The 25,372-nt window shown below is 35.0% G+C and overlaps 1 protein-coding gene across 1 annotated transcript in view; it reads left to right on the top strand.

The window, feature by feature from the left end:
• The window catches only part of LOC136141917 (disintegrin and metalloproteinase domain-containing protein 5-like), a 144,748-nt gene that overhangs the window by 49,826 nt on the left and 69,550 nt on the right, over positions 1-25,372 (top strand). Inside the window, exons 9-13 of the mRNA XM_065900073.1 lie at positions 5,266-5,368; positions 7,771-7,889; positions 9,811-9,947; positions 13,660-13,843; positions 16,915-17,010. Of these exons, the coding sequence (XP_065756145.1) occupies positions 5,266-5,368; positions 7,771-7,889; positions 9,811-9,947; positions 13,660-13,843; positions 16,915-17,010 (639 nt within the window). The remainder of the gene's footprint in view (positions 1-5,265; positions 5,369-7,770; positions 7,890-9,810; positions 9,948-13,659; positions 13,844-16,914; positions 17,011-25,372) is intronic.

The raw sequence follows: 25,372 nt of genomic DNA, 5'->3' as shown, positions 1-25,372 counted from the left end.
TGTATTCTAGATATTTTGATGCTTTCTAATTGTTCAAAGTATTTTCTTATTTCCCTTTCATTTCTCATTTGGCTTATGAGATTTACATGTGTGTTGCTAAATTTCTAAATATTTGTGCATTATCTTTTTGCTGACTTTTCATACTTTAATTCACTTGTCAGAGAATATACTTTGTACTATTTTAATCCTTTTTCATTTACTCAGACTTGCTTTATGCCCTGGCATATAGTGTATGTTGGCCTATTTTTTCAACTGTGCTTGAGAAAAATGTGTATTCATTCTGCAGTTGTTAGGTATAGTATTCTAGAAGTATTTACTATGTCTAGTTGGTTAACAGTGTTTCTGACTTTTGTCAACTTGTTCTCTCAACTAGTGAGATATTAGTGTTAAAGGCTCTAATAAATGTGGATTTACCTGTTTTTCCAATTAGTTCTGTCAATTTCTGATTCATACTTGGAAGCTTTAATTTTAAGTGTATAAATATTTAGGATGGCTACATATTCTTGATACATTGACTCTTTTTTTTCATTGTGAAATGTATCATCAATACAGCATCATCAACTTTATGATGCTTGCATGGTATATAAATATTTTCCACCTTTTTACTTCTAACTACCACTACCATTTACCACTTTATACTTAGAGTGCCTCTTCTATAATCAGTGCATCTGTTTTTATTGTTACATTTGTTTTGTCAAATCCATCCTGACAACCTTTGCTTTCAATTGGAATATTTAGTCCATTCACATTTAATATAATTATTAAGTTTGGGTATAGGGCTACCATCTTGTTATTTGTGTCCCATTTGTTGCTTCTGTTTTTCTCCTTTGATCTTCCTTTCCTACCTTCTCCCTTTTAGTCCTAGTAAAATAGATGTCTTTACCATATGACTGTCTATTGGATGTGCTGTTATATCACTATATGTAAGGGTTCTACAGTACTATAATTCCATTTTACACGTTTCCTTTTTTTGTTGAATTTCCATATATTTACTACTACATATACATAATCCCTGTAATACAATTATGATTTTCCCCCTTTAAATTGTCAAATGCTTTTTGAAGGAATTAGGAAAAGAAATAATAGTATTGTGTATTTCTTTTACTCATTTGCCATTTGTAGCATTTTGCAATCTTTGTGCAGATTCAGATTTCCATCTGGAATCATGTGCCTTCATTCTGAGGAATTTACTTAATGATTTTTTTTGTAGTGTTAGATCTACAGACATTGAATTCTCTTAGCTTTCATTTATTTGACGATATCTTACTTTACTTTATTTTTCAGATTATTTTCACTGGACTATAGAACCCTAGACTACCAAAATTTTTCTTTTAGTACAAATGCCACTTTACTCTCTTCTGGTTTGCAGTATAATCTGAAAAGTTTTATTCTCTCATATAATCATCCATCATCCCATTTCATCAGATTCTTATGAAATTTCTCCAATGTTTCTTATGGAAATATAGGCATATACTTATGTTTTACTTTTACAACAGACCATGGCATAGGCTATACTGTATTTTGCCTTTTTATACTGCATAGTTAAATTAAATAATGTATCTGATAGTTTAAATACGTCGAGCCCCTGTTGGTTTTCTGCTGTCTGGCACTCCTGTTAATTCTCATTCATGCTGTATTTTTTTTCTTTTTGGGTATGGTTATTTGTAATTGCATTTTGGCCATTTAAAAATTATTCATGTAAATAATTTAGAGTCTAGTTGCTCTTACCTTCCATCAGGGAATTTTTGTTTGTTTCAACCAGATGACTGAGGGCACTAAACCAAGGTTATTTTTGACAGACTCAAGGTCGAGAGGAGCAAAAAGTGGGAGATCAAGGCCAGTTAATGTTAAGCATCATTGTGACACTTTTCACTGAGAATTAGAAGAACTACATCCTAGAACAAGGATGAGCTGGAAATAAGACAGTTCTTGCAGAGACATCATGGACCTAGACTCATTTTTCTTTGTATTTCTCCTTTAGTGTTAGTAGGGCTTCTTGAAGATATTGCCTGATGTCTTTTATTAGTGTTGGAAAATTCTCAACCGTTATAATTGTACTTCAGATATTATTTTTGTCCCATCATCTTTCACATTTTCTTGTTAGGCTCTAATTAACATATATTAGTCCTTTAAAAGATGCACCATATGTCACTATTGTTCTTTTTTTTTAATTCTTTTTTTGTTCAGTTTGTTTTGTTCTTCAGTTTGAGTATTTTCTGTGATCTTTAATTCTGTTCAGTAATACTCTATTCTGCTATTTCAGATATTCCTTTTATTCCAGTTCTACAGTTTTTAATTTATTTTGTTTATAAATTCCAATGCTTTTGTGAAATTTTTCATTTTTAATCTACTTTGTCTTCCATTTATTTTATGTACATCTTATTTTCAAGCTTTACTGAAAAATAAAAATTATATATATTTAGGTTGTATGACATGATTTTTATCAAGATGTAAAATGTGAAGATTTAATCTTTGTATACGTTTTGAAATGATTACCACAATCAAGTTAACACACACATCAACTCACATAGATACCATTTTTTCGTTTGTTTTTTGGTGAGAAACTTCAGATTTACTCACTTACCAGATTTCAAGTATACAATAAGTATTATTAATTATAAGCACATTGCTGTATATTATATCCCCAAACTTATTCATCTTATAAAGATGAAAGTTTATACCCTTTGACCCATCCTCTGGTCACTGACAACGACCACTCTAACTCTCTGGTTCTATGAATTTGCCTTTTTTAGTTTCAACATATAAGTGAGATCATACATATTTATCTTTCTGTATCTGGCTTATTTCACTAAGAATGATGATGTCTTCCAGGTTCATCCATGCCGTCTCAAAGGACAGGATTTCCTTTTTTTTTTTTTTTTTTTTTGTCTTTTTTCTCTTTATGCATGATTGAACATTTAGGTTGTTTCCATATATTGGCTGTTTTGAATAATGCTGCAGTGAACATGGGAGTGCAGATATCTTTTCAAGATATTGATTTCATTTCCTTTGGGAATATACCCAGATGTTGAGCATCTTTCCATGTAGCTGTTGGCCATCTATATGTTTGCTTTGGAAAAATGTTTATTCAGATAATCTGCCCATTTTTTAATCTGATTTATTTTTTTTGCTATTGAGTTGTATGAGTATTGTATTTTACATATTAACCCCTTTTCAGAGATATGATTTGTAAATATTTTCTCCCACTTAGTAGCCTGCCTTTTCATTTTGTTGATCGTTTCCTTTGCTGTGCAGAAGGATTTTAGTGTGCTGTAGTCCCACTTGTTTATTTTTGCTTCTGTTGACTTTGCTTTGGAGTCAGATCTAAAAATTCATCACCAAAATTAATATCAAGAGGCTTATTGCCTATGTTTTCTTCTAGGAGTTTTATGGTTTCAGGTCTTGCATTCAAGTCTCTAATACATTTTGAGTTAATTATTGTGTATGGTGTGAGACAGTGGTCCAGTTTCATTCTTTTGCATGTGGCTGTCCAGTTTTTCCCACCACCATTTATTGAAGAGACTGTCTTTTTCCCATTTTATATTACTGCCTCCTTTGGCATGGATCAGTTGACTGTGTAAGTGTGGGTTTATTTCTGGGTTCTATATTTTGTTCCATTGATCTATGTGTCTGCCTTTGTGCCAGTACCATATTGTTTAAAAAAATTTTTTTAATTCAGGTATAATTGACATACATTATATTAGTTTCAGGTGTAAAACAGAGTGATTTGGTATTTGTATATATTGCAAAATGATCACCGCAAAAATTCTAGTTAACGTCTATCACCATAAATATAGAATTTAATACTATTTTGATTACTACAGCTTTGTAGTATAATTTGAAATCAGGGAGCATGATACCTCCAGCTTTACTCTTATTTCTCAAGATTGCTTCAGCTATTTGGGGTCCTTTGTGCTTCCATTCAAATTTTAGGATGTTTGTATTATTTTTGTGAAAATTGCCATTGGAATTTTGAAAGGGAGTGCACTGAATCTGTAGATGGCTATGGGTAAAATGGACATTTTAACAATATTAATTCTTCCAGTCCATGAGTGTGGAATATCTTTCCACTTATTTGTGTCTTCCGCAATTTCTTTCATCACCATCTTCTAGTTTTCAGTGTACAGTTTTTTCATATCCTTGGTTAAATTTATTCCTCGGTATTTTGTTCTTTTTAATACAATTGTACATGGGAGTGCTTCCTTAATTTCTCTTACTGATAGTGCATTATTAATGTACAGAAACACAACAGACTTCTTTGTATTGATTGTGGGTCTAGAAACTCTACTGAATTCATATATTAGTTATAACAGGTTTTTGTGTGTGTGTATGTGTGTGTGTAGTTTTAAGATTTTTCTCTGTATAATATCATGTTATCTGCCAATGGTGACAGTTTTACTTCTTTTTTCCTAGTTTGGATCTCTTTTATTTATTTTTTCTTGCCTAATTGCTCTGGCTAGGAGTTGTATAAAAGTAGTGATAGTTCAGATTCTTGTCTTATTCCTGACCTTGGAGGAATAGCTTTTCTGCTTTTTACCATTGAGTGTGATGTTAGCTGTGGGCTTGTCGTATATGGCCTTTATTATGTTGATGTATGTTTCCTCCACCCCTGAGAGTTTTTAAAAATCATAAATGGATGTTGAATTTTGTCTGTTTTCTATTCATTATCCTTGTTTCTTGTTTCTTCTTGAAATCTTCCACACTCCTTTTTGTTTTTTCTGCCTTCTGTGGTTTTAATTGCCTTCTGTGGTTTTATATTATTCCATTTTCTCTCCTTTCTAGAACATCAATTACATTAAAAATCTTTAAGCAGTTACCCTAGAGTTTACAGTATACATTTACAACTAATTTTTTTGTAATCTAGTTTGAACTGACTAGAGTAAACTAACTTAACTAAAGTAGGAGAAATTAATCTAGATTGAAAGATTTTTTTTAAGGTTACCTGGGATATGTTTTCATCAGGTATGGAAATACATGCAGACATGAAAATGACTGTCATTCAGGAAGAAATTTATCATACTTACAGTTCCCTAGAAATAAGAAATATGCCATGCCATGCGGAGGCCACATAAGGAAGCACCAGGTTTGGTCAGGAAGCATAGGAGATAGAGGGCAAATGTGGGCAAGAGCCTCTATTGTGGTTTCTTTGGGAAGAAACAGGAGAGACAGGGTAAGCAGGTCTAGGGTTGGCTAGTTTCAGCAGTCCATGATGCATAGAGGCTGTCCTTAGTTGTCTGGTACCTAGCCCTGGTGTGATTTTGGCAGGTGGATAGTGGCCTGGTGTATGTGAGTCTGATAAAGCAGACTTTATCAGACTATCAGGTGGTAGGGTATATGGGCTCTGGATTGATTGGTTTGCATATGAAAGGTGAGTTGTCTACTATCTGAAGTAATTGGATAACCCTAAGAAGGGCAGTCCTCTAGGTTGGTAAGGCCCTAGATATGAAAGCTTCGGAATACAGAAAATGTGATGTTAATAAAGTTAGTCCTGTTGTGGTTTGAAATATGATCAAACCCTTGGCATAGTAAGACACTTTTAGGGAGTAGAGCATAAGTTTGGCTAAACAGCATAGAGAACATTTTATTATGAGAGTAAAAAGGAGAAACAGAAGTAGACGTATAAGGAATTCTTGTAGACCAGCTCATAACTAAATTTCCCATTTGTATAACATTAGCCAAGGAAATAGATCTGAAATTTCTGGAGTCTCTAAGAGCATCTTTGTGCAGTTGTAAATTGTGTTAAAAATTCTGTATGTGTGTTTCTTGACAATAATATCCTGGTGTATTTTTGGGTAAAAGTGGCAAGTCAGGCAGTTTATGTTGTTGGAGAGTATCAAGCTGATTAGTTTGGTAAAGTATATATAAAGATTGATGGTATTTATATGTACCCAAAGGGAAGAGATGGTTGTAGTCATGGTCAGAGATGCAGGGTGGGAGTAGTAGGAGAAGGGACTGGGGAGTGAGTGGTCCTCTCCCTAGGGTCCAGGGGTTCATGATACAAGGCAGGTGACTCCTAGGGAAAGCAATAGTCTCCACCAGTGTTTAGAATGGCACAGATAGACATGGAGTATAGGGATATATGGTTTGACAGAGGACAAATACGTATACCCTTGTCATGGGCTACACAGACAGCTGCTCAGGAAACACTAATAGAGTCCCTAATATCGAAGTAAGAAAACCAGTACATTTCTTGTGTGCAATTTGTGCCTTGGGAGAGGCAGTCCATGAGCCTTCCTGGGGTGGAAGTTTTAGTGTCTGAGGGGAAGTTGTCTCCGTGCAGGATGCAGAGTCATCTCCAACAGGCAGGTCTTAAGCTGGAGTGATGTCATCTGAGGTAATAACGTCTCTAGCAGTGAGTTCCTGGGCCAGGGCAATGTTGTTTGGGGTGTAGTGCTAGGATATCCTTTTTCAGCTGATACCCACTTGAATGAATGCAGGTTTTATTTTTGTGGCTCTGTGGTATTAAAATGGTGCTGAAGTACTTGTGTAATCTGAAGGCAATGATGGGCCTGTGACTTCGATTTATAAATATCTGTTAACTCAAGGGGCTTGTGGGTGCACAGCGAGCAGAAGTGATATTGACATCTGTGCAGAGCCTGACTGGCACAGCCCAAGTTAGCTGTGGCTGGATCTAAAAGTGTCCAACAGTCTAGGGTCTTGCCCTATTAGGTGGTGAGAAGAGTTCTGTTATAAATAGGTTTTAGATTTTATGACCTGATTTTGGTGTATGTGGTTAATAGGAGGTCAGGTTGTTTGCCATTTAAAATATTTATGCCTGTGTTTAGGGCTCCATAATTATGCTGGAGGCAGGAACCCTAATTTAGCCAGTCAGTATGGGCCTTTTGCCTCAGTTGTTGGTTTGGTTGTTGACAGGCAAGCTGGTGAAGTCTTTTGGTTGTAAGGTTTGTATTATCCAAACTCAGTGGCATGTGGGCCTCAGCATTTGCCACGTCTGGCTGAAATAATGGCTTACTTGGAGAATTTGGGCCTCCAGGTTGCAAACCAATAAAAACACTCAGACCAATGGTAATGAGATGAACAGTCAACAGAATGTTGTACAGCTGCACTTGAGAGGCTTTTGTTTTTGTTTTTCATTTGTTTGTTTTTGTGGTGGTGGAAGTTTAGGCTCAAATGGGTCTCATGTCAAATTAGCAGCTGCCTGGACCAGGAGGAAATCTATGGTTAATAGACCTCAGGATGGTATGTACCTGGATCTGGTCTCCAACCCTTATGGGATGGGGCAAGATAAAATATTTACAACAGTAGGGGAGACATAATTAAAGGGACTCATATACAGTGAATCTTTATATACATGGAGGCCAGACATAAGCCCCTTTAAATATAGGGAAGGAAAAGGGAAAAATGTTTTAAAGTTTGTGTGAAGTGTGTGTCAGACAAGGGTCCTTGAATTAAGAGACATCAATAGCTTGGCCCATTTAGGGGTCCATTTGTTGGATATGAAAAGGAATTATTTAAGGAAACCGTTATGTCTCTCAATTGAACCAGCTATCTGGGACCTGTTGGGGACAATGAAAGTTATATTGAATGCCTTTTCCAATAGAGTGGCATTGTGTCTTCTGAGAAACTAAATGTGTTCCTTGGTTACTATTAATATTGTCTGTAACTATGAAGGGAATAAAGTGTGTCCTGGCAAGGGCTTCTGTTTGGTCCTAAGAACTGCTTTTGATCAAAAGCTGGGGTGCAGGAAGGAGGGATTGCTTGAGTTCAAGCAGTCTTCCAGTAAACAAAATTACTCTCTACCCTCTGAAGGTGGACTGAAGTGTCTGATGCGTCAGCTGATTGTTGTTTTCTACCTCTCAGTGGCTGTGGTTGAAGGACAAGCGACCCAGGGCAATATGTGGAATGGAAACTTAGAAACATCTTCATGGGTCAGTTAATCTTCTCCTCTGAACTGTGCTTTACTTGCCACTCCCTCACAATGCCATCTTGCTCTTGGTCCATCAAGTACCAACAACTTTTTAAAAAATACTATTTTTAGAGCAGTTTTAGGTTCACAGCACCATTGAGAAGAAGGTGCATAGATTATCAATGTATCCCTTGCCCCTACACTTGCATAACCTTCTTCGTTATCACCATCACTCACCAGAGGGTTATACTTATTGCAATTGATAAACGTACATTGACCCATTAAAAATCACCCAAAGTTCATAATTTGCCTTAGGGTTCAATCTTGGTGTTGTACTTTCTACGAATTTGGTCAAATAATGATATGTGTCCATCATTATGGTATCATACACAGTATTTTCACTGCCTTAAAAATCCTCTGTGCTCTCTGCCAATTAATTTCTCCCCTCCCCACCTGCAGCCGTGGCTCTTTTGTCTCCATAACTTTTCTTCCAGAATGTCATATAGTTGGAGTCATATAGTATATAGTCTCTGCAGGTTGGCTTCTCTCACTTAGTAACATGCATTTAAATTTCCTCTGTGTCTTTTCATGACCTTGTAGCTCATTTCTTTTTAGTGCTGAATAATATTCTATTGCCTGAAACATGCCAGAGTTTATCTGTTCACTTGCTGAAGGACATCATGGATGCTTGCAAGTTTTGGCAGTTATGAATAAAGCTGCTATAAACTTGTGTGCAGATAATAGAAATGTTTCAAAGGAAAACAACAATACCTATTGAGGGTGTATTAGTTATCTATTGCTATGTAACTGATTGTACCAAACCTTAGCACGTGAAAACAACACAGTTCTGTGGGTCAGGAATCTAAGAGCAGCTTAGTGGGTGAAAACAAGATGTCAGCTAGGGCTGTAATTATCTCAAGGTTCAACACAGAGGGGATTTGCTTCCAAGCTCAGTCATGTGACTATTGGAAGACCTCAGAAAAAGTTTCCAAGCTCACTCACGAGGACCTCTCCACAGGCCTACTTCATAACAAAGTAGCTACCTTCCCCCAGAGCGAATGAGAGAGAGAGAGAGACATAGATTCCAAGAAGTCAGTCTTTAAATAACTTATCTTGGAAATGATGACCCATCACTTCTGCTATATTCAGTTAACTAGAAGCAAGTCAGTAAGTCCAGCCTACACTCAATGGAGTGGGGATACACAGGATCATAAATACCAGGAGGCAGGGATCATTGGGACCCATTTTAGAGACTGTATACTACAAAGAGAATGTAGGATTGATTATTAAAAAAAAAAGATTAAAAGCATCTTGTTTAAAATAATTCAAAGAAGCGATATAGTGTGGTGTTTAAACTCTATTAGATTTGCTAAGATAGCTGGTATTGTCATTATGTAATAGTATCTTGAAATTAAACTGTAGTGTTACTCATCCATCCGTGTTTAATAATACTTACATAACTAGTACAATTGTGTCTACGTTAAGTATCTTGGATGCATTAATGAATTTTAAAAATGAGTTTTATGCTTGGTAGTGTATATATGTCCATGCCACTCTCTCACTTTGTCACAGCTTACCCTTCCCCCTCCCCATATCCACAAGTCCATTCTCTAGTAGGTCTGTGTCTTTATTCCTGTGGGAAGCAGCCGCATAGCACAGGGAGATCAGCTCGGTGCTTTGTGACCACCTAGAGGGGTGGGATAGGGAGGGTGGGAGGGAGGGAGACGCAAGAGGGAAGAGATATGGGAACATATGTATATGTATAACTGATTCACTTTGTTATAAAGTAGAAACTAACACACCATTGTAAAGCAATTATACCCCAATAAAGATGTTTAAAAAAAATGAGTTTTATATATGAATTTTTGATTATAGTAAGTAACTTTTTATAACTGAATAAGATTCTTAGCTAACTATTTTTCTTTTATTTTCCTTATATTTAGTATTCAGAGGGTTTATCCTTGGAGTCATATGCTCTCAGTATTGTGCAGTTGCTTGGCCTTAACATGGGAATGAGTTATGATAATACTGAGATCTGCCACTGTTCAGGAGATGTTTGCACAATGTCACCAAAAGCTGTGTAAGATCATTTTCTTTATTAAACTATACTTTAAATTTTTTTTTTGGTTAGGGACTTTATATTTCTATAACCAAACTGAATTAATTGACAATTATAGAACACTATATCCTACACTAGGATGCGCATTCTTTTCAAGTGCAGGTGGAACACACACCAAAATAGACCCAGCGCTCCCTCAGGCCTCTCCATGCTTGGGGACATTCTCTTCCTCCTTCCTACCTTCCAGAGTCTGGCTTGTATTTTTCTCTGCTGGCTAGATTGAAGGTACCCTCTGGGGACAAGCCATATGAATTGTGTGATTTTAGTGATTCTATTTAAAGTTAAATGCCTTGATACTGGCATTATACAATATAAGGATGAACAGTACAATTCAAGTTAAAAATGTATCTTTTTTTAATTTAGAAAGACATCAAGTCACAAGTAAGTAAAACTATGCTCCACTGAGAGAGAGACTACTGAAGAAAAAGGCTTTTTTAAAATTTTAGTATCATTGATAATACTTTAAAAACAATTTTGAAATCAGGTAGTACAAATCCCCAAGTTTTTTCATCTTTTCCCAAATTGTTTTGGTTATTCTAGGTCCTTTGTAGTTTCATATATATTTTATTATCAAATTTCCAATTTTTATGAAAACTGTTGAGAGTTTTAAAAATTGAAGTATAGTTTATTTACAACATTATGGTAGTTCCAGGTATACAGCATAGTGATTCAGTATATTTACAGATTATATTCCATTATAAGTTATTACAAGATAATGGCTATAATTCTGTGTGCTATATATATACTGTATCCTTGTTGCTTATCTGTTTTATACATACTAGTTTATATCTCTTAATGCCCTACTCTTAACTTGCTCCTCCCCTCCTCCCTCTCCCCTTTGGTAACCCCTTGTTTGTTTTCTATATCTGTGAGTCTACTCCTGTTTTGCATATGTGTTCTTTTGTATTATTTTTTAGTTACCACATGTAAGTGATACCATACAGTATTTGTCTTTCTCTGTTTGACTTACTTCACTTAGAATGATAGTCTCTAGATCCATCCTTGTTGCTGCAAATGGAAGATTTCATTCATTTTTATGGCTGAGTAATATTCCATACCATATCTTTTTTATCCATTCATCTGTGGATGGGCATTTGGGTTGCTTCCATATCTTGGGTGTTATAAATAGTCAATTTTGGGAGAGTAACCATCTTAACAATACTGAGTCTTTTAATTCTTGAATCTGGTATATGTCTTCATTTATTTAGGTCTTTAATTTTCCCCAGCAATGTATGGTATTTTACAGTTTAGAGGTCTTGTACTTGTTTTGTTATATTTATTCTTAAACATTTTATTCTTTTTTTGCTATTTTGAAAAGAACTGCTTTCTTAATTTCATTTTCAGAGTGCTCATTGCTAGTACATAGAAATATAATTTTTGTATATTGACTTTGTGTGCCACAAACTTCCTAAACTCAACAGAAATTCCAGATTTTATTTGTTGATTACTTAAGATTTTCTATAAACAATATCTTGTTGTCCATGAATAAGAACAGTTTTATGTTTTCCTCTCCATCTACTTGTGCGTAATTCCTTTTTCTTGCTTAATTGCACTTGAAATAAATTCAGCCCAATGTGAATCGACCTGGTGAGAGTGGGTACCCTTGCCTTGTTCCCAATCTTAGCTATAGTTTTTTTTTTTTAAATAAATGTCTTCTCTTCTAAAACAGTGTCTTTTATTCCCTGTAAATTGTGTTGTTTTATTTTTCTTCATCATTCCAATAACTATCTGACTTATTTCATATACCTGTTTCCTGATGTTCATACTTTTTGCCCCTAGCAGGCACTTGGTCTACGTTTCACTACACACCAGTTGCCTAGAAGAGTGCTCGGTAAATGTTTCCAATAATGACCTTTTAGCTCAGTATTCTTATTATTTCATTTTGTCCTGTGATGACTGAATCTATGTTATCCCAAATATCTGTGAAGGCACAAAGTAGATAATAAGTAAATTACTTCTTCTCTGTGTGAAATTGTTTCTCAAAGGAATATTCTTTCATCATCTTTTTGAGTGTTGTATTTGTATATACTATAAAAAATCAGCTTTTGAGGTACGATTTGTCCACAATAAAATTTGTACACTTTAAACTTTAAGTGTACAAGTTTATGATTCTTGATAAATATATACAAATTACTGAACCAGTGTCAATCAGGCTATGCAACATTTCCATTTCCACAGAAAGTTCTTTTGTGATCCTTGGCTGTCCTTTTTACCTTCCACCCTATGCCAGTCAACAGCTGATCTGATTTCTATCACTACAATTAGTTTTACTGGCCCTAGAACATTAGGTAAATTGGATGATATGCACTCTCTTTTGAGTGTGCACTCTGTAAGGCTGTAATTTCTCTGAATTATTTAAAATTTTTCTTTAATTAATTGAATATATTTATAATGGTTCCTTTCAAGTATTTGTGTGCCAAATCTAACACCTGGGCCATCTCAGTGTTGCTTACCATTGACTGCTTTTTTATTGACTATGGTTTACATTTTCTTATTCTTTGTATGATTATTAGTAGTAGTAGCATATTGGATATTGTTTGATAGTACAATAGAAAGCCTAGATTCTCATTACCTTCCTCTGAAAAGCATTGATTCTTTTTCTACGAGGCACTTCAATTATTAGGTAATCATTTTAAATTTTATGTGCTCGGTTTTATACTTTGTTAACATGAGTCTATAGAAAACTCAAGGCATTTCCAAACCCCTCTAAAATGGCAGGCCTGAACTTCCAAACTTGGTTTCCTCTGGGGATGTTGTCAGGGCTTGAGTTTAGACTCTAACTGTTAGGACTGATACAGAGTAGATTTTAGTATAGGGCAGAGGTCAGCCAACAATGATCTATAGGCTAAATTTGGCTGCCTACCTGTTTTGTAAATTCATTTTATAGGCTTACTGTTTTACGTGTTCTTCATGGCTGCTTTTGCACTACAGTGGCAGAGTTGAGTAGCTGCAACAGAGCATATGGCATATAAGCCTATAATATGTACTGTGTGGCCCTTCACAGATAAGTTTGTCAGCTACTGGTCTAGGGCGTAGTCTTTACTCTTAAATTGTATTCTTTCTAGGGTTTTAGTTGGATGCTGATATATTAGCAGACTACTAACAACTTTCTCACTCCATCAGGACAGGTATTCCTCTTGTCCCTCCCATGGTATAAATCAAAAAACAGATTCTTGTTTGAAAAATGCCTGATTACAGAGAGCAAAAGATCTAAAATATACTTTTAGAGATAATACAGACATGTTCATATTGATATTTACAGAAAAAATACAAAAATGATATTAAATAAATAAAAAGTATATTAAATACTGAGGCCAAAAATTTTTAATTCAGTTGTTTGGCAGTAAGAAGGTAAATAAAGAGTAACACAGTTCCTATGTTTAAACAATTAATAAAGATTTTAGGATAGGTAAATAATTGGTCTTCTTTAAAACAGGATGAATGGCAAAAGATTTTGGAATTTTTTTTCATTACAAGAATTTTCTTGGTGAAATTGAAAAAGTGTGTTAAAAATGTTAGTATTTTTAAATACTTTTATATTTTTAAAAGTGTGCTTATTGTTATCTGTGAGAATAATGCTCTTTAAATCTCTCTTCGAAACATCATACATTAGGAGAAATGTAGAGTTATACAGCAACAATTCTGGTCATGCCCTTTTTCTAATCTACTTTAGGCTATCTGGGGGCATAAAGGATTTTAGCACTTGTAGCTTGGATGACTTTAAATATTTTGCCGCACATTCTGGCCTTGAATGTCTTCGTAAAATCCTTCCCGTTGGGCCAGTTTACAAACAGTGGAAGGTGTGTGGCAATGGAAAGTTGGAATCGGGTGAAGAATGTGATTGCGGCACTTTACAGGTTAGTGGAAATTTTTTCAAAAATATTTTTCATTTCCCGTATATGTGAGTACGAGGTGGAAAAGAAGACCTTGTCTTTTAGTAGAAAAATTTTGAAAAACACCTTCTTTGGGGAAGATGGAAGCCTTTAAGTTTCCTAATTTTGCCATTTTTTGAAGTGGGGAGCAAACATCCTTTAGTTAATATTTGTCTTCAAATATTGCCTTCCTAAATTCTTGAGTGTATGCATCAGCTCTAATCTTATAATTAGTGACCACAAAGAGTGTATAAGGAGTTGAAGAAAGATGCTTTTAACAACAAGCAGTAACAAAAAGACAAGAACATCTAAAGACTATAGACTGTATAGCAAAATGCATCGTTTGCTATTATATGGAAAAAAGTTTTGTATGGACAGGTTATGTTTCCCTTCAACGCTGCAGTGGATGCTCCTGCCATTGCAGTAAGGGAAGATAAAGAAACACAATGAAACACAATGAAACTGCAATAAGGCACAAAAAAGAAACACACAGTGAATGGAAAGGAAGATTAAAACTGTCTTTAATCAAATTCAACTTGGCCACGTGATTGGAGAATCCTAAACAATCTACCCCCAAAGTCTGCTAAAGTTAATTAATGAATGCATGTGAACCCAAATTCCATGGAGTTCTATGTATAAACAATGAACAAATGTAAAATGAACTAAAATGTACAATTCCATATACATTGTTTCAAAAACATGAAATAGAGATAAATTTAACAGAATACGTGCAAGACGTACAATGAAAATGAAAACTCACATTGCTCAGAGAAATGAAAGAAGATCGAGAGGGAGACATATCCCACTTTCATGGATTGGAAGACACAATATTGCCAAGATGTCAGCTCTACATCAACACTCCACACAATCCCAATCCCAACCCCACCATCGTTCTGTGGAAATTGACAAGCTGATACTATAATATATATGGAAATGCAAAGGACCTAGAATAGACAAAGCAATTAAAAAGAACAAAGGTGGAGCACATACACTAATTTTCTGTAAATTTCAAAATTTTCTATAAAGCATAAATAATCAATATAATGTGGTATTGGCCAAAGCATAAATATATCCCTTAATGAAACAGTATAGAGAATCCAAATATAAAATATTTATAAGATCAGTTGATTCTCTGCCAATCAGAGGTGTTAAGGCAGTTAAATGGGTGAAGAAAACCTTTCCAGCAAAGGTATTGTATGAGCTAGATATCCACGTACATAAAAAGAAAACTTTGACATCTCACCATACACAAAAACTAACTTGAAATGGATCAAAGACCTAAATATAAAAGTGAAAATCCTAAAGCTCTTAGGGTAAAACACAGGAGACAGTCTTTTTGACTTTGTGATAGGCAGAACTTTCTTAGATAAGGCAAATAAGAATGAGGTTTTAAAGAAAAATGTGTAAAGTTGTACTTAATCAAATTTAGAAACGTTTTCTTTTAGGCTCTGTTAAGAAAAATAAAATGATAGACTCTGAAATGGGAGATTCAAAAGCCAATTCAAAGGACTTTTATTCAAATACATTGAAAGACAAGAATTATGGTTTCTGGTCTGACATGTGAGAAGTTTAGAAGTCACCACTTAGTCCTTACAAGTAAAAAGCTAACCAACTTGGAAAAGAAATAGCTCTTCTTGCATCCATCAGAGATGTGAGGTCACAGAGCAAACCACTGCCCCACAAATTGGAAAAACCAACAGGTGAATGCAGAGAATCACAACTTAATAGAATGGCAACCCACAAGCTAAAACCTTTTGGGAACCAGTATCTGGGTAGGAAAACCTGAACTGGAATTGACAAATGTCTGGAGTCTCAGTGTGTAGAACTCTGATAGCTTAAAACTCCAGGGGAACCCAATCATAGGAAGGTCCCCACACTTTTATGAGTTGTACCTGCAGAAACTTGAACTGTTTGTCACAGTGAATACTGGAGAGAAGTCTAATGCTTCTGGCAGAGGGAGGGGAAAAGGAACCATTTTGAAATAGCCAGAACATTCTATTCTTAAGAAAGTCTGCCCTTACAAATGGAGTTGTATTGAAAAAGAAAAAAAAACCAAACTAGAATAACCAAACATTTGATTAAGAGATACAGTAAGAAAAAAAGCTAACAAAGGAATATTTAAACTTTGAGTACATGAATACACGAGTCAATCGATGAAATAAGCAGCCTTTTTAAAGTATAATATTGCTGCCTGTGGTGAAGCTGTTCATTGAAAATACCAATTAAAAATACCAGTAAGGGGCTTCCCTGGTGGCGCAGTGGTTGAGAGGCCGCCTGCCGATGCAGGGGACACGGGTTCGTGCCCCGGTCCGGGAGGATCCCGCATGCCGCGGAGCGGCTGGGCCCGTGAGCCATGGTCGCTGGGCCTGTGCGTCCGGAGCCTGTGCTCCGCAACGGAAGAGACCACAACGGTGAGAGGCCCGCGTACCGCAAAAACAAAAATAAAAACAAAAACAAACAAAAAAATACCAGTAAGAAAAAGCACAACACCAGGAAACTCAAACTTCTAATATTGGTAAATTACAGAGTTTAAAACAAACTCGCTACTGAAGACTGGAAAGGTTGATTGAAGGCACTGAATCTTGTAAAATACAAGTACATATGGGGCCAGCATCCCCGTGAAATCTGGACAGACCAGACTGGCTTCTGGGACCACTTTTCTGGGGGCAGAAGTTTGGGGGTTTGCCATTTCAGACAGAAGCTGAGAGTCTGCATGCTGGCAGTGTGTAAATAGATTTATTATGAAAGCAAGAATATAGGAAAAATTTAGAAGAGAATGGTAGCTAACAAGAAATCTAATAACTATTTCCTCTAAGTTTTTGGCTCCACAGTAGTTATGTTAATATTGTTCAGATTATATGGAATGTAGTGAAATGACACATTTCTTTTACAACCTACTGGCTGAGATGTTGATTTCAATAAGTCTCATGTAAAGAGTGGGATTACTGAAACTGGTTTTTAAGAAATGCTTATACTTCGTAAATAAATTCTGTATTGCAGTTTTATTTGATTGTACCTAATCATGCATGACTGAGTAACAAAGCATTTGTTTCCAGAATTGTACACATCCAAACTGCTGTGATCCTAGAACATGTACAAAGAAAAAAAATAAAATATGTGGTTCGGGGGAATGCTGCACACGAGATTGCAAGGTAGGAGGCAATCTGTATTTTATATGTTAGCATTAAATTTCTTTTTCTTAAAAAATTTATTTATTTATTATTTTTGGCTGTGTTGGGTCTTGCGTTGCTGCATGCGGGCTTTCTCTAGTTGTGGTGAGCAGGGGCTACTCTTCATTGTGGTGCGCGGGCTTCTCATTGCAGCGGCTTCACTTGTGTAGAATGGGCTCTAGGCGCACGTGCTTCAGTAGTTGTGGCACACGGGCTCAGTAGTTGTGGTGCACAGGCTTAGTTGCTCTGCGGCATGTGGGATCTCCCTGGACCAGGGCTCGAACCTGTGTCCCCTGCATTGGCAGGCGAATTCTTTTTGTTTTAAATTTATTTGTCTAATTTTGGCTGCATTGGGTCTTTGTTGCTGCATGCGGGGTTTCTCTAGTTGTGTCGAGTGGTGGCTACTCTTTGTGCGGTGTGTGGGCTTCTCGTTGCGGTGGGTTCTCGTTGCAGAGTACAGGCTCTAGGTGCGTGGGCTTCAGTAGTTGTGGCTTGCAGGCTGTAGAGCACAGGCTCAGTAGTTGTAGCGCATGGGCTTAGTTGCTCCACAGCATGTGGGATCTTGCTGGACCAGGGCTCGAACCCGTGTCCCCTGCATTGGCAGGCGCATTCCTAACCACTGCGCCACCAGGGGAGTCCCATCATTAAATTTCTTGAAATACTTGTTCCAAGGAGATGGAAAACATGTCACTACTCTATGCAGTCCTTCCCATCTTATTATATGCAAGCAGCATTGGAGCCCCTGTCACACTTCAGTCCACTCTGTAATCTGTCATTTCTAGGACTCTCCTGTACATAATGTGTGATGCTTCTCTCTCCTGATTTGACTTCCCATTCCTATACCACATTACAAATCTTTCCTGTACCCACTGGGATTTCTCTGTGATCAACATACATCTTGGGCAACCTTTTTAAATTCTTATTTTATAAGACCATACTTAACATAGGGACAGGAAGTTAGATTAGTTCTTTTTGTTGGCTAACTTCTCTTTACTGTCTTCTGGTAAAAATCCTCTCTACCTTCACAATTCATTCAGTTACTGTTACAACCATTCAGTTCCTTTTAATGAAAGCATTTAACGAGCTCCTGAAAATTGCCCAACACCCAGCGTAATCCATTGGAACCCTAAGGAGAAAGAAACAAACTCTGAACAAAGGTAAATGCACATATTCTTAAGACGGGAGGAAGAGCATGATTTAATCTTTAAAAAAAGTTTTCCCAAAAAAAAAAAAAAAAAAAAGTTTTCCCCAGGTTTATTGATATGGTCAACATATAATTCTTTAGTTTAAGATGTACAATGTAATGATTTGCTCTAAGTATGTATTGTGAAATGATGACCACAATAAGGTTAGTTAACACATCCACCACTTCACATACTGAGAACATTTAAGATTTACTATCTTAGCAACTTTTAAGTATATAATAACATTATTGTTAACTACGGTCACCATGCAGTACATTAGATCCCCAGATTTTTTTCATTTTATAGCTGAAAATTTGTACCCTTAACCTACATCTTCCCATTTTCCTCACTTAGCACCCACTGGCAACCACCAATCTGCTCTCTGCTTTGAGGAGTTTGGCTTTTTTACATTTCACATGTGAGATTATACAGTATTTCTCTTTCTCTTGTCTGACTTATTTCAATTAGCATAATGTCCTCCAGGTTCCTACATGTTGTCGCAAATGGCAAGATTTCCTTATTTTTTATGGCTGAATATTATTCCACACTACATTTCTTTTAATACATTAATCTGTTGCTCGACACTTAGGTCATTTCCATATCTAGGCTATTGTGAGTAATACTGCGATGAACATGGGGGTACACCTGCCTCTTCAAGACACTGGTATTATATCCTTCAGATATATATCCTGGATCAAAGTAGTTCTATTTTTAATTGAGAAACCTCCATATAGTTTCCCATAGTGACTGTAACAATTTACATTCCCTCCAATAGTGTGCCAGGGTTCCCTTTTCTCCACATCCTTGTAAACACTTGCTATTTGTTGCCTTTTTGACTATAGCCATTCTGACAGGTGTGAGGTGATATCTCATTGTGATTTTGATTTTCATTTCCCTGATTAGTGATGTTGAACATCTTTTCATGTGCCTGTTGGCCATCTGTGTGTCTTTTGAAAGATGCCTATTCAGGCTCTCTGTCCATTTCAAAATCAAGTTGTCCATCCACGTCTCTACAAATGACCCCATTTCGTTCCTTTTTATGGCTCATTAATATTCCATTGTATATATGTACCACATCTTCTTTGTCAATTCGTCTGTCAGTGGGCATTTAGGTTGCTCCCATGACCTGGCTATTGTAAATGGTGCCACAGTGAACATTGGGGTGCATGTGTCTTTTTGAGTTATGGTTTTTCTGGGTATATACCCAGTAGTGGGATCTCTGGGTCATATGGTAATTCCAGTTTTAGATTTTTAAGGAACCTCTACACTGTTCTCCACAGTGGCTGTATCAATTTACATTCCCACCAACAGTGCAAGAGGATTCCCTTTTCTTCACACTCTCTCCAGCATTTATTATTTGTAGATTTTTTGATGATGGCCATTCTGACCAGTAGAGACTGTCATACAGAGTGAAGTAAGTCAGAAAGAGAAAAACAAATATCATATATTAAGGCATATATGTGGAATCTAGAAAAATGGTACAGATGAACCTATTTGCAAGGCAGAAATTGAGACACAGAAGTAGAGAAGAAATGTATGGACACCAAGGGGTGAAAAGGGGGGGTGGGATGAATTGGGAGATTGGGATTGACATATGTACACTAATATGTATAAAATAGATAACTAATGAGAACCTGCTGTATAGCACAGGGAACTCCACTTCTCTGTACAGTAGAAACTAACACAACATTGTAAAACAGCTATACCCCAATAAAATTTTTTTTTAATTTTAAAATAAAAATTAAATTTAAAAAAAGGGAAAAAAATAAAATCAAGTTTTTGTTTTGTTTGCTTGCTTGTTTTTTTAATATTGAGTCATCTGAGTTCATTTTATATTTTGGATATTAGCCCCTTAACAAACATATTTGCAAATATCTTCTCCCATTCAGTTGGTTACCTTTTTGTTTTCTTGATGGTTTCCTTCATTGTGTAGAAGATTTTGTTTGAATGAGTCCCATTTCTTTATTTTTGCTTTTTATACCCTTGCCTGAGGAGACAGATCCATTAAAAATATTGCTAAATTCAAAGTCAAAGAGTGTACTGCATATGTTTTCTTGTAGGAGTTTTATGGTTTCTGGTCTTGCATTTAGGTCTTTAATCCATTTTGAGTTTATTCTTGTATATGATGTGATATACACACATCATATACAAAAATTTCATTCTTTTAGGTGGAGGTGTCCAGTTTTCCCAACATGGCTTATTAAAGAGACTGTTGTTTCACCATTGTATACCTTCTTGCCTCCTTTGTCATAGATTAATTGACCATATGTGTATGATTTATTTCTGAGCTCTCTATTCTGTTCCATTGATATATACCTGTTTTTGTGTCAGTAGCATACTGTTTTGATTGCTGTAGCTTTGTAAAATAGAAGTCAGGGAGTGTGATAACTCTAGTTCTTTTTTTCCTCAAGATTGCTTTGCCTGTTAGGGGTCTTTTGTGGTTCCATACACATTTTAGAATTCTTTGTTCTAGTTCTGAGAAAAATGTCATGAGTATTTTGCTAGGGATTGCATTCAATCTGTAGATTGCTTTGGGTAGTACAGTTATTTTAACATTAATTCTTCCAATCCATGAACATGGTATATCTGTCCATTTATTTGTATGTATTCATCAATGTCTTATAGTTTTCAGAGTATGGGTTTTTCACTTCCTTGGTTAAATTTATTCTTAGGTATTTTATTCTTTTTGATGTGATTGTAGATGAGATTGTTGCATATGTCTTTAGCTCTGAATTGAGTCTCTTATAGGTAGCTTATAGATGCGTCTTGTTTTTTTTTTTTATCCAGTCAGCCTTTTGATTGCAGCATTTAGTCCTTTGACATTTAAAGGGGTTATTGATAGCTATGTACTTACTGATATTTTATTTCTTGCTTTCTGGTTGTTTCTGTAATTCTTCTCTCTTTTCTTTCTCTCTTAGTTTCTTCCCTTGCAGTTTGATGATTTTCTTTAGTGTTATGTATGGGCTCCTTTCTCTCTAATTTTTGTATATCTATTGTAGTTTTTGATTTGGGTTACCATGGGGTTCATATATGTCGACGTATAGCTACACCTACTTGTTTTAAACTGATAGTCATTCAAAATTTAAATACAATTTTAAAAGATCTACAATTTTTACCCTCACCCCACATACACTTTGTGTTTTTGATGTCATATTTTACATCTTCATGACTATCCCTTATATGTTTATTGTAGCTATAGTTGATTTTTACAATTTTTGTCTTTTAACCTTGATACTAGATTATTTAAGTGGTTGATACACTGCCTTAACTATATATTTGCCTTTACCAGGGAGATTTTTCACTTCCTATATTTTCTTATTTCTTGTTGTAGCCTTTTATTTTTCATTTAAAGAAGATCCTTTAACATTTCTTGTAAGGTTGGTTTAGTAGTGATGAACTCTCCATTTTTGCTTGTCTTGGAAAAGCCTTATCTCTTTTTCAATTCAGAATGATAACCTTGCAGGGTAGAATATTCTAGGTTGTAGTTTTTTTTTTTTTCTTTCAGCTCGTTAAATACATCATACCACTCTCGTCTGTGGTGGAAAGTTTCTTTAGAAAAATAAGCTAAGCCTTATTTGGCTTCCCTTGTATGTGACTTTGTCTCTTGCTGCCTTTACAATTTTCTCTTTATCTTTAACTCTTGCTATTTGAATTATGATAATTCTTAATGTGGGTCTCTTTGGGATCATCTTGTTTGGGATTCTCTGTGATTCCTTTACCTGGATATCTGTTTCCTTCTTTAGGTTAGGGAAGTTTTCAGCCATAATTTCATCATATAAAGTCTAAAAGTTAAATTTATTCCCAAGTAATATAATGTTTTTGATACTATTATAAGTAGGATTTAAAATTTTTCTTTTTCATATATTTTGTTATAAATGCATAGAAATGAAAATGATTTTAGTAGTTTGATTTTGTATCCTGCAACTTTACTGAATTTGTGTATCAGTTCTAATGGATTTTTTTTTTTTTGTGGTTCTTTAGGATTTTCTGTATATAAGATCATGTCATGTGAAAACAGCGACAATTTTACTTCTTCCTTTCTGATTTGAGTGCCTTTTATTTCTTTTTCTTGCCTAATTGCTTTGGCTGGAACTTCCAGTACTGTGCTGAATAGGAGTGGTGATATTGGATACCTCCGTTTATTCCTGATCTTAGAGGAAAAGATTTCAGCTTTTCACTATTGGGTATAATGTTAGCTAAAGTTTGTGCTATATAGCTTTTATTATGTTGAGACATGTTCTTTCTATACCCAATTTTTTGAGTGTTTATCATGAAAGGGTGTTGAATTTTGTCAAATTTTTTTTTCTGCATCTCTTCAGCAGACTATATGAATTTTACTCTTAATTTTATTAATGGGGTGTATTGCATTTATTGATACCTGTATGTTGAATCATTCTTGCATCTAAGGTATAAATCCCACTTGACCATGGTGTTTGATCCTTTTAATATGCTGTTGAATTTGTTGTGCTAGCATTTTCTTCAGAATGTTTTTCATCTGTATTCACCGGGGATATTGGCCTGCAATTTTCTTTTCTTCTGGTGTCCTTATCTGTCTTTAGTACTGGGGTAATGCTGGCCTTGGAAAACGAGTTTGGAAGTATTCCCTCCTTTTTAATTTTTTGGAAGAGTTGGAGAAGGATTAGTATTCTTCTTTAAATATTTCATAGAATTCACTTATGAAACCATCTGGTCCTGGGCTTTTCTTAGGAGGTTTTAAAAACAAATTTAGTCCCTATAGTTATGATTAGTCAGTTCGAGTTTTCCATTTCTTCATGATTCAGTCTTGGTAGATTGTGTGTTTCTTGGAACGTACACATTTCTTCTAGGTCACACACTTTGTCAGCATATAATTCTTCATAGTAGCTACTTATGATCCTTTGTATTTCTACAGTATCAAATTTAGTGTCTCTTCTTTCATTCATAATTTTATTTTATTGAGGCCTGTCTTTTTTTTACTTGGTTAGTCTAACTAAAGTTTTGCCATTTTGGATTTCAAAAATCCAACTCCTAGTTTTATTGATCTTCTCTATTTTCTTTTTAGTCTCTATTTCATTTATTTCCCCTCTAATCTTTGTTCTTTTCTACCTTTTGCTAACTTTGGGTTTACTTTTTTCCTCCTTTTCTTATTCCTTTAGGTGTAATGTTGGGTTGTTTATTTGAGATATTTCCCTTTTTTAATGTGGACATTTATTGCAATAAACGTAACTCTTATAACTGCTTTTGTGGCATCTCATATATTTTGGTATATTGTTTTTTTGTTTTTCTCTATTTCAGGATTCTTTCTGATTTTTCTTTTATTTCTCCTTGATCTATTGGTTGTTCAGGAGTGTTCTGTTTAATTCTGCATTTTCTGAATTTTCCACTTTTTCCTCTTTTATTAGTTTCTAGTTTCATAACACTGTAAAATACACAAAATATTATTTCAGTCTTAAGTTTCTTAAAACTTGCCTGTGACCACCATATATCCTATTGTAGAGAATGATACATGTGCTTTTGAGAAGAATTTGTATTTTTTTCCATTGGAAATAATGTCCTATATATGTCTCAAGGTCTATTTGATCTATAATGTTATTCAGGTCTGCTATTTTCTTACTTTCTTTCAGGTTGATTTATCCAATGTTAAAAGTAGGGTATTGAAGTCCCCTTCTGTTATTGTACTGTTGTCTACTTTTTCCTTCAGTCTGTCAATATTTGCTTAAAGTTTTTAGGTGCTCCAATATTTGGTGCATTTATAGTTGCAAGTGTTATGTTCTCTTGATGGATTGATCCCTTTATCATTTTATAATGACCCTCTTTGTCTTTTGTGACTGATTTGACTGAAAGTCTATTTTGTCTAATATAAGTGCAGTAAACCCTGCTTTCTTTTGGTTAGCATTTGCATGGAATATCTTTTTCTTCCTTTCACTTTCAGCTTAGGCATATTCTTAAAGCTAAATTGAGTTTCTTGATTGTTGAATCTTTTTTTTTTCTCTATCCATTTTCCATTCTGTATATTTTGATTGGAGAACTTAATCTGTTTACATTTAAAGTAATTATTGATAGGTAAGGACTTTCTATTGCCATCCTGTTAGTTGTTTTCTGTTTTTTAAAGTTCCTTTTTCTTTTCTGTCTTCCATTTTGATTTGTTTTTTGTAGTGATATATTTTAATTTGTGTATCTATTACAGATTACCTCTTTGTGAATACCATGATGCTTATAAAGATATTTTATAGATATAACAGTATATTTTAAGCTGCTAATAACAACCCATCTTCTATAAATACAAAAGCTTTGCATTTTTAATTCTCCTCCTCCTTTATTTTATGCATTTAATATCACACTTTGTATTTTTTATATTGTGAATCCATTAACAAATTATTATAACTATGTTTATTTCATAATACTTTTGTAGTAGAGATAAATGTGATTTGTCATGATTACAGTATTAGTATATTCTGAATTCGACTATATATTTACATTTACCAGTGAGTTTTACACTTTTATATATTTTCATGACTTAGTGTCCTCTTATAATTTGATGAACTCCTTGTTGGATTTCTTATAAGCAGGTCTGGAGGTGATGAACCCTCTTACCTTTTATTTGTCTGGAATTGTCTTTATCTCTCCTTAATTTTTGAAGGACACTTTGCCTTGTATAGTTTTCTTGGTTGGCAATTTTTTCTTTTAGTATTTTGAATGTTTCATCCCCCTCCATCCTGGTTTGCAACATTTCTGCAGAGAAATCCACTGATAACCTTATGGATTCCTTTATATGTAGTGAGTAATTTTTATCTTGCTGCTTCAAAAATTTTCTTTTGACTTTTAACATTTTGGTTATAATTTGTCTTAGGGGAATATATTTTGGGTTTTTCTTGCTTGGAGACCTTTTAGCCTTCTGTTCCTAGCTGTCCGTATGTCTCCCAAGATTTGGGAAGTTTTCAGCTATTATTTCTTTAAAAATCTTTCTGCTCCTTTCTCTCTGTTTTCCCCTTCAGGAGCTCTCATGATATGAATGTTCATTTGCTTGATAAGCTACCATAATTCAGGTAGGTGTTCTTTGCTTTTTTATTATTTTTGGTTGTTGTTGTTTCTCTACTAGATAATTGGAAATAAACAATATTCAGGTTCACTTACTCTTGCTTCTGTGTGATTGATTCTGCTTTTGAAGTCTTTTATTAAAT

This window comes from Phocoena phocoena, chromosome 21 (genome assembly GCF_963924675.1).
Source record: "Phocoena phocoena chromosome 21, mPhoPho1.1, whole genome shotgun sequence".
Classification (NCBI taxonomy): domain Eukaryota; kingdom Metazoa; phylum Chordata; class Mammalia; order Artiodactyla; family Phocoenidae; genus Phocoena; species Phocoena phocoena.
The sequence above is the reverse complement of the archived record's forward strand: the minus strand, read 5'-3'. Positions and strand labels throughout refer to the sequence as shown.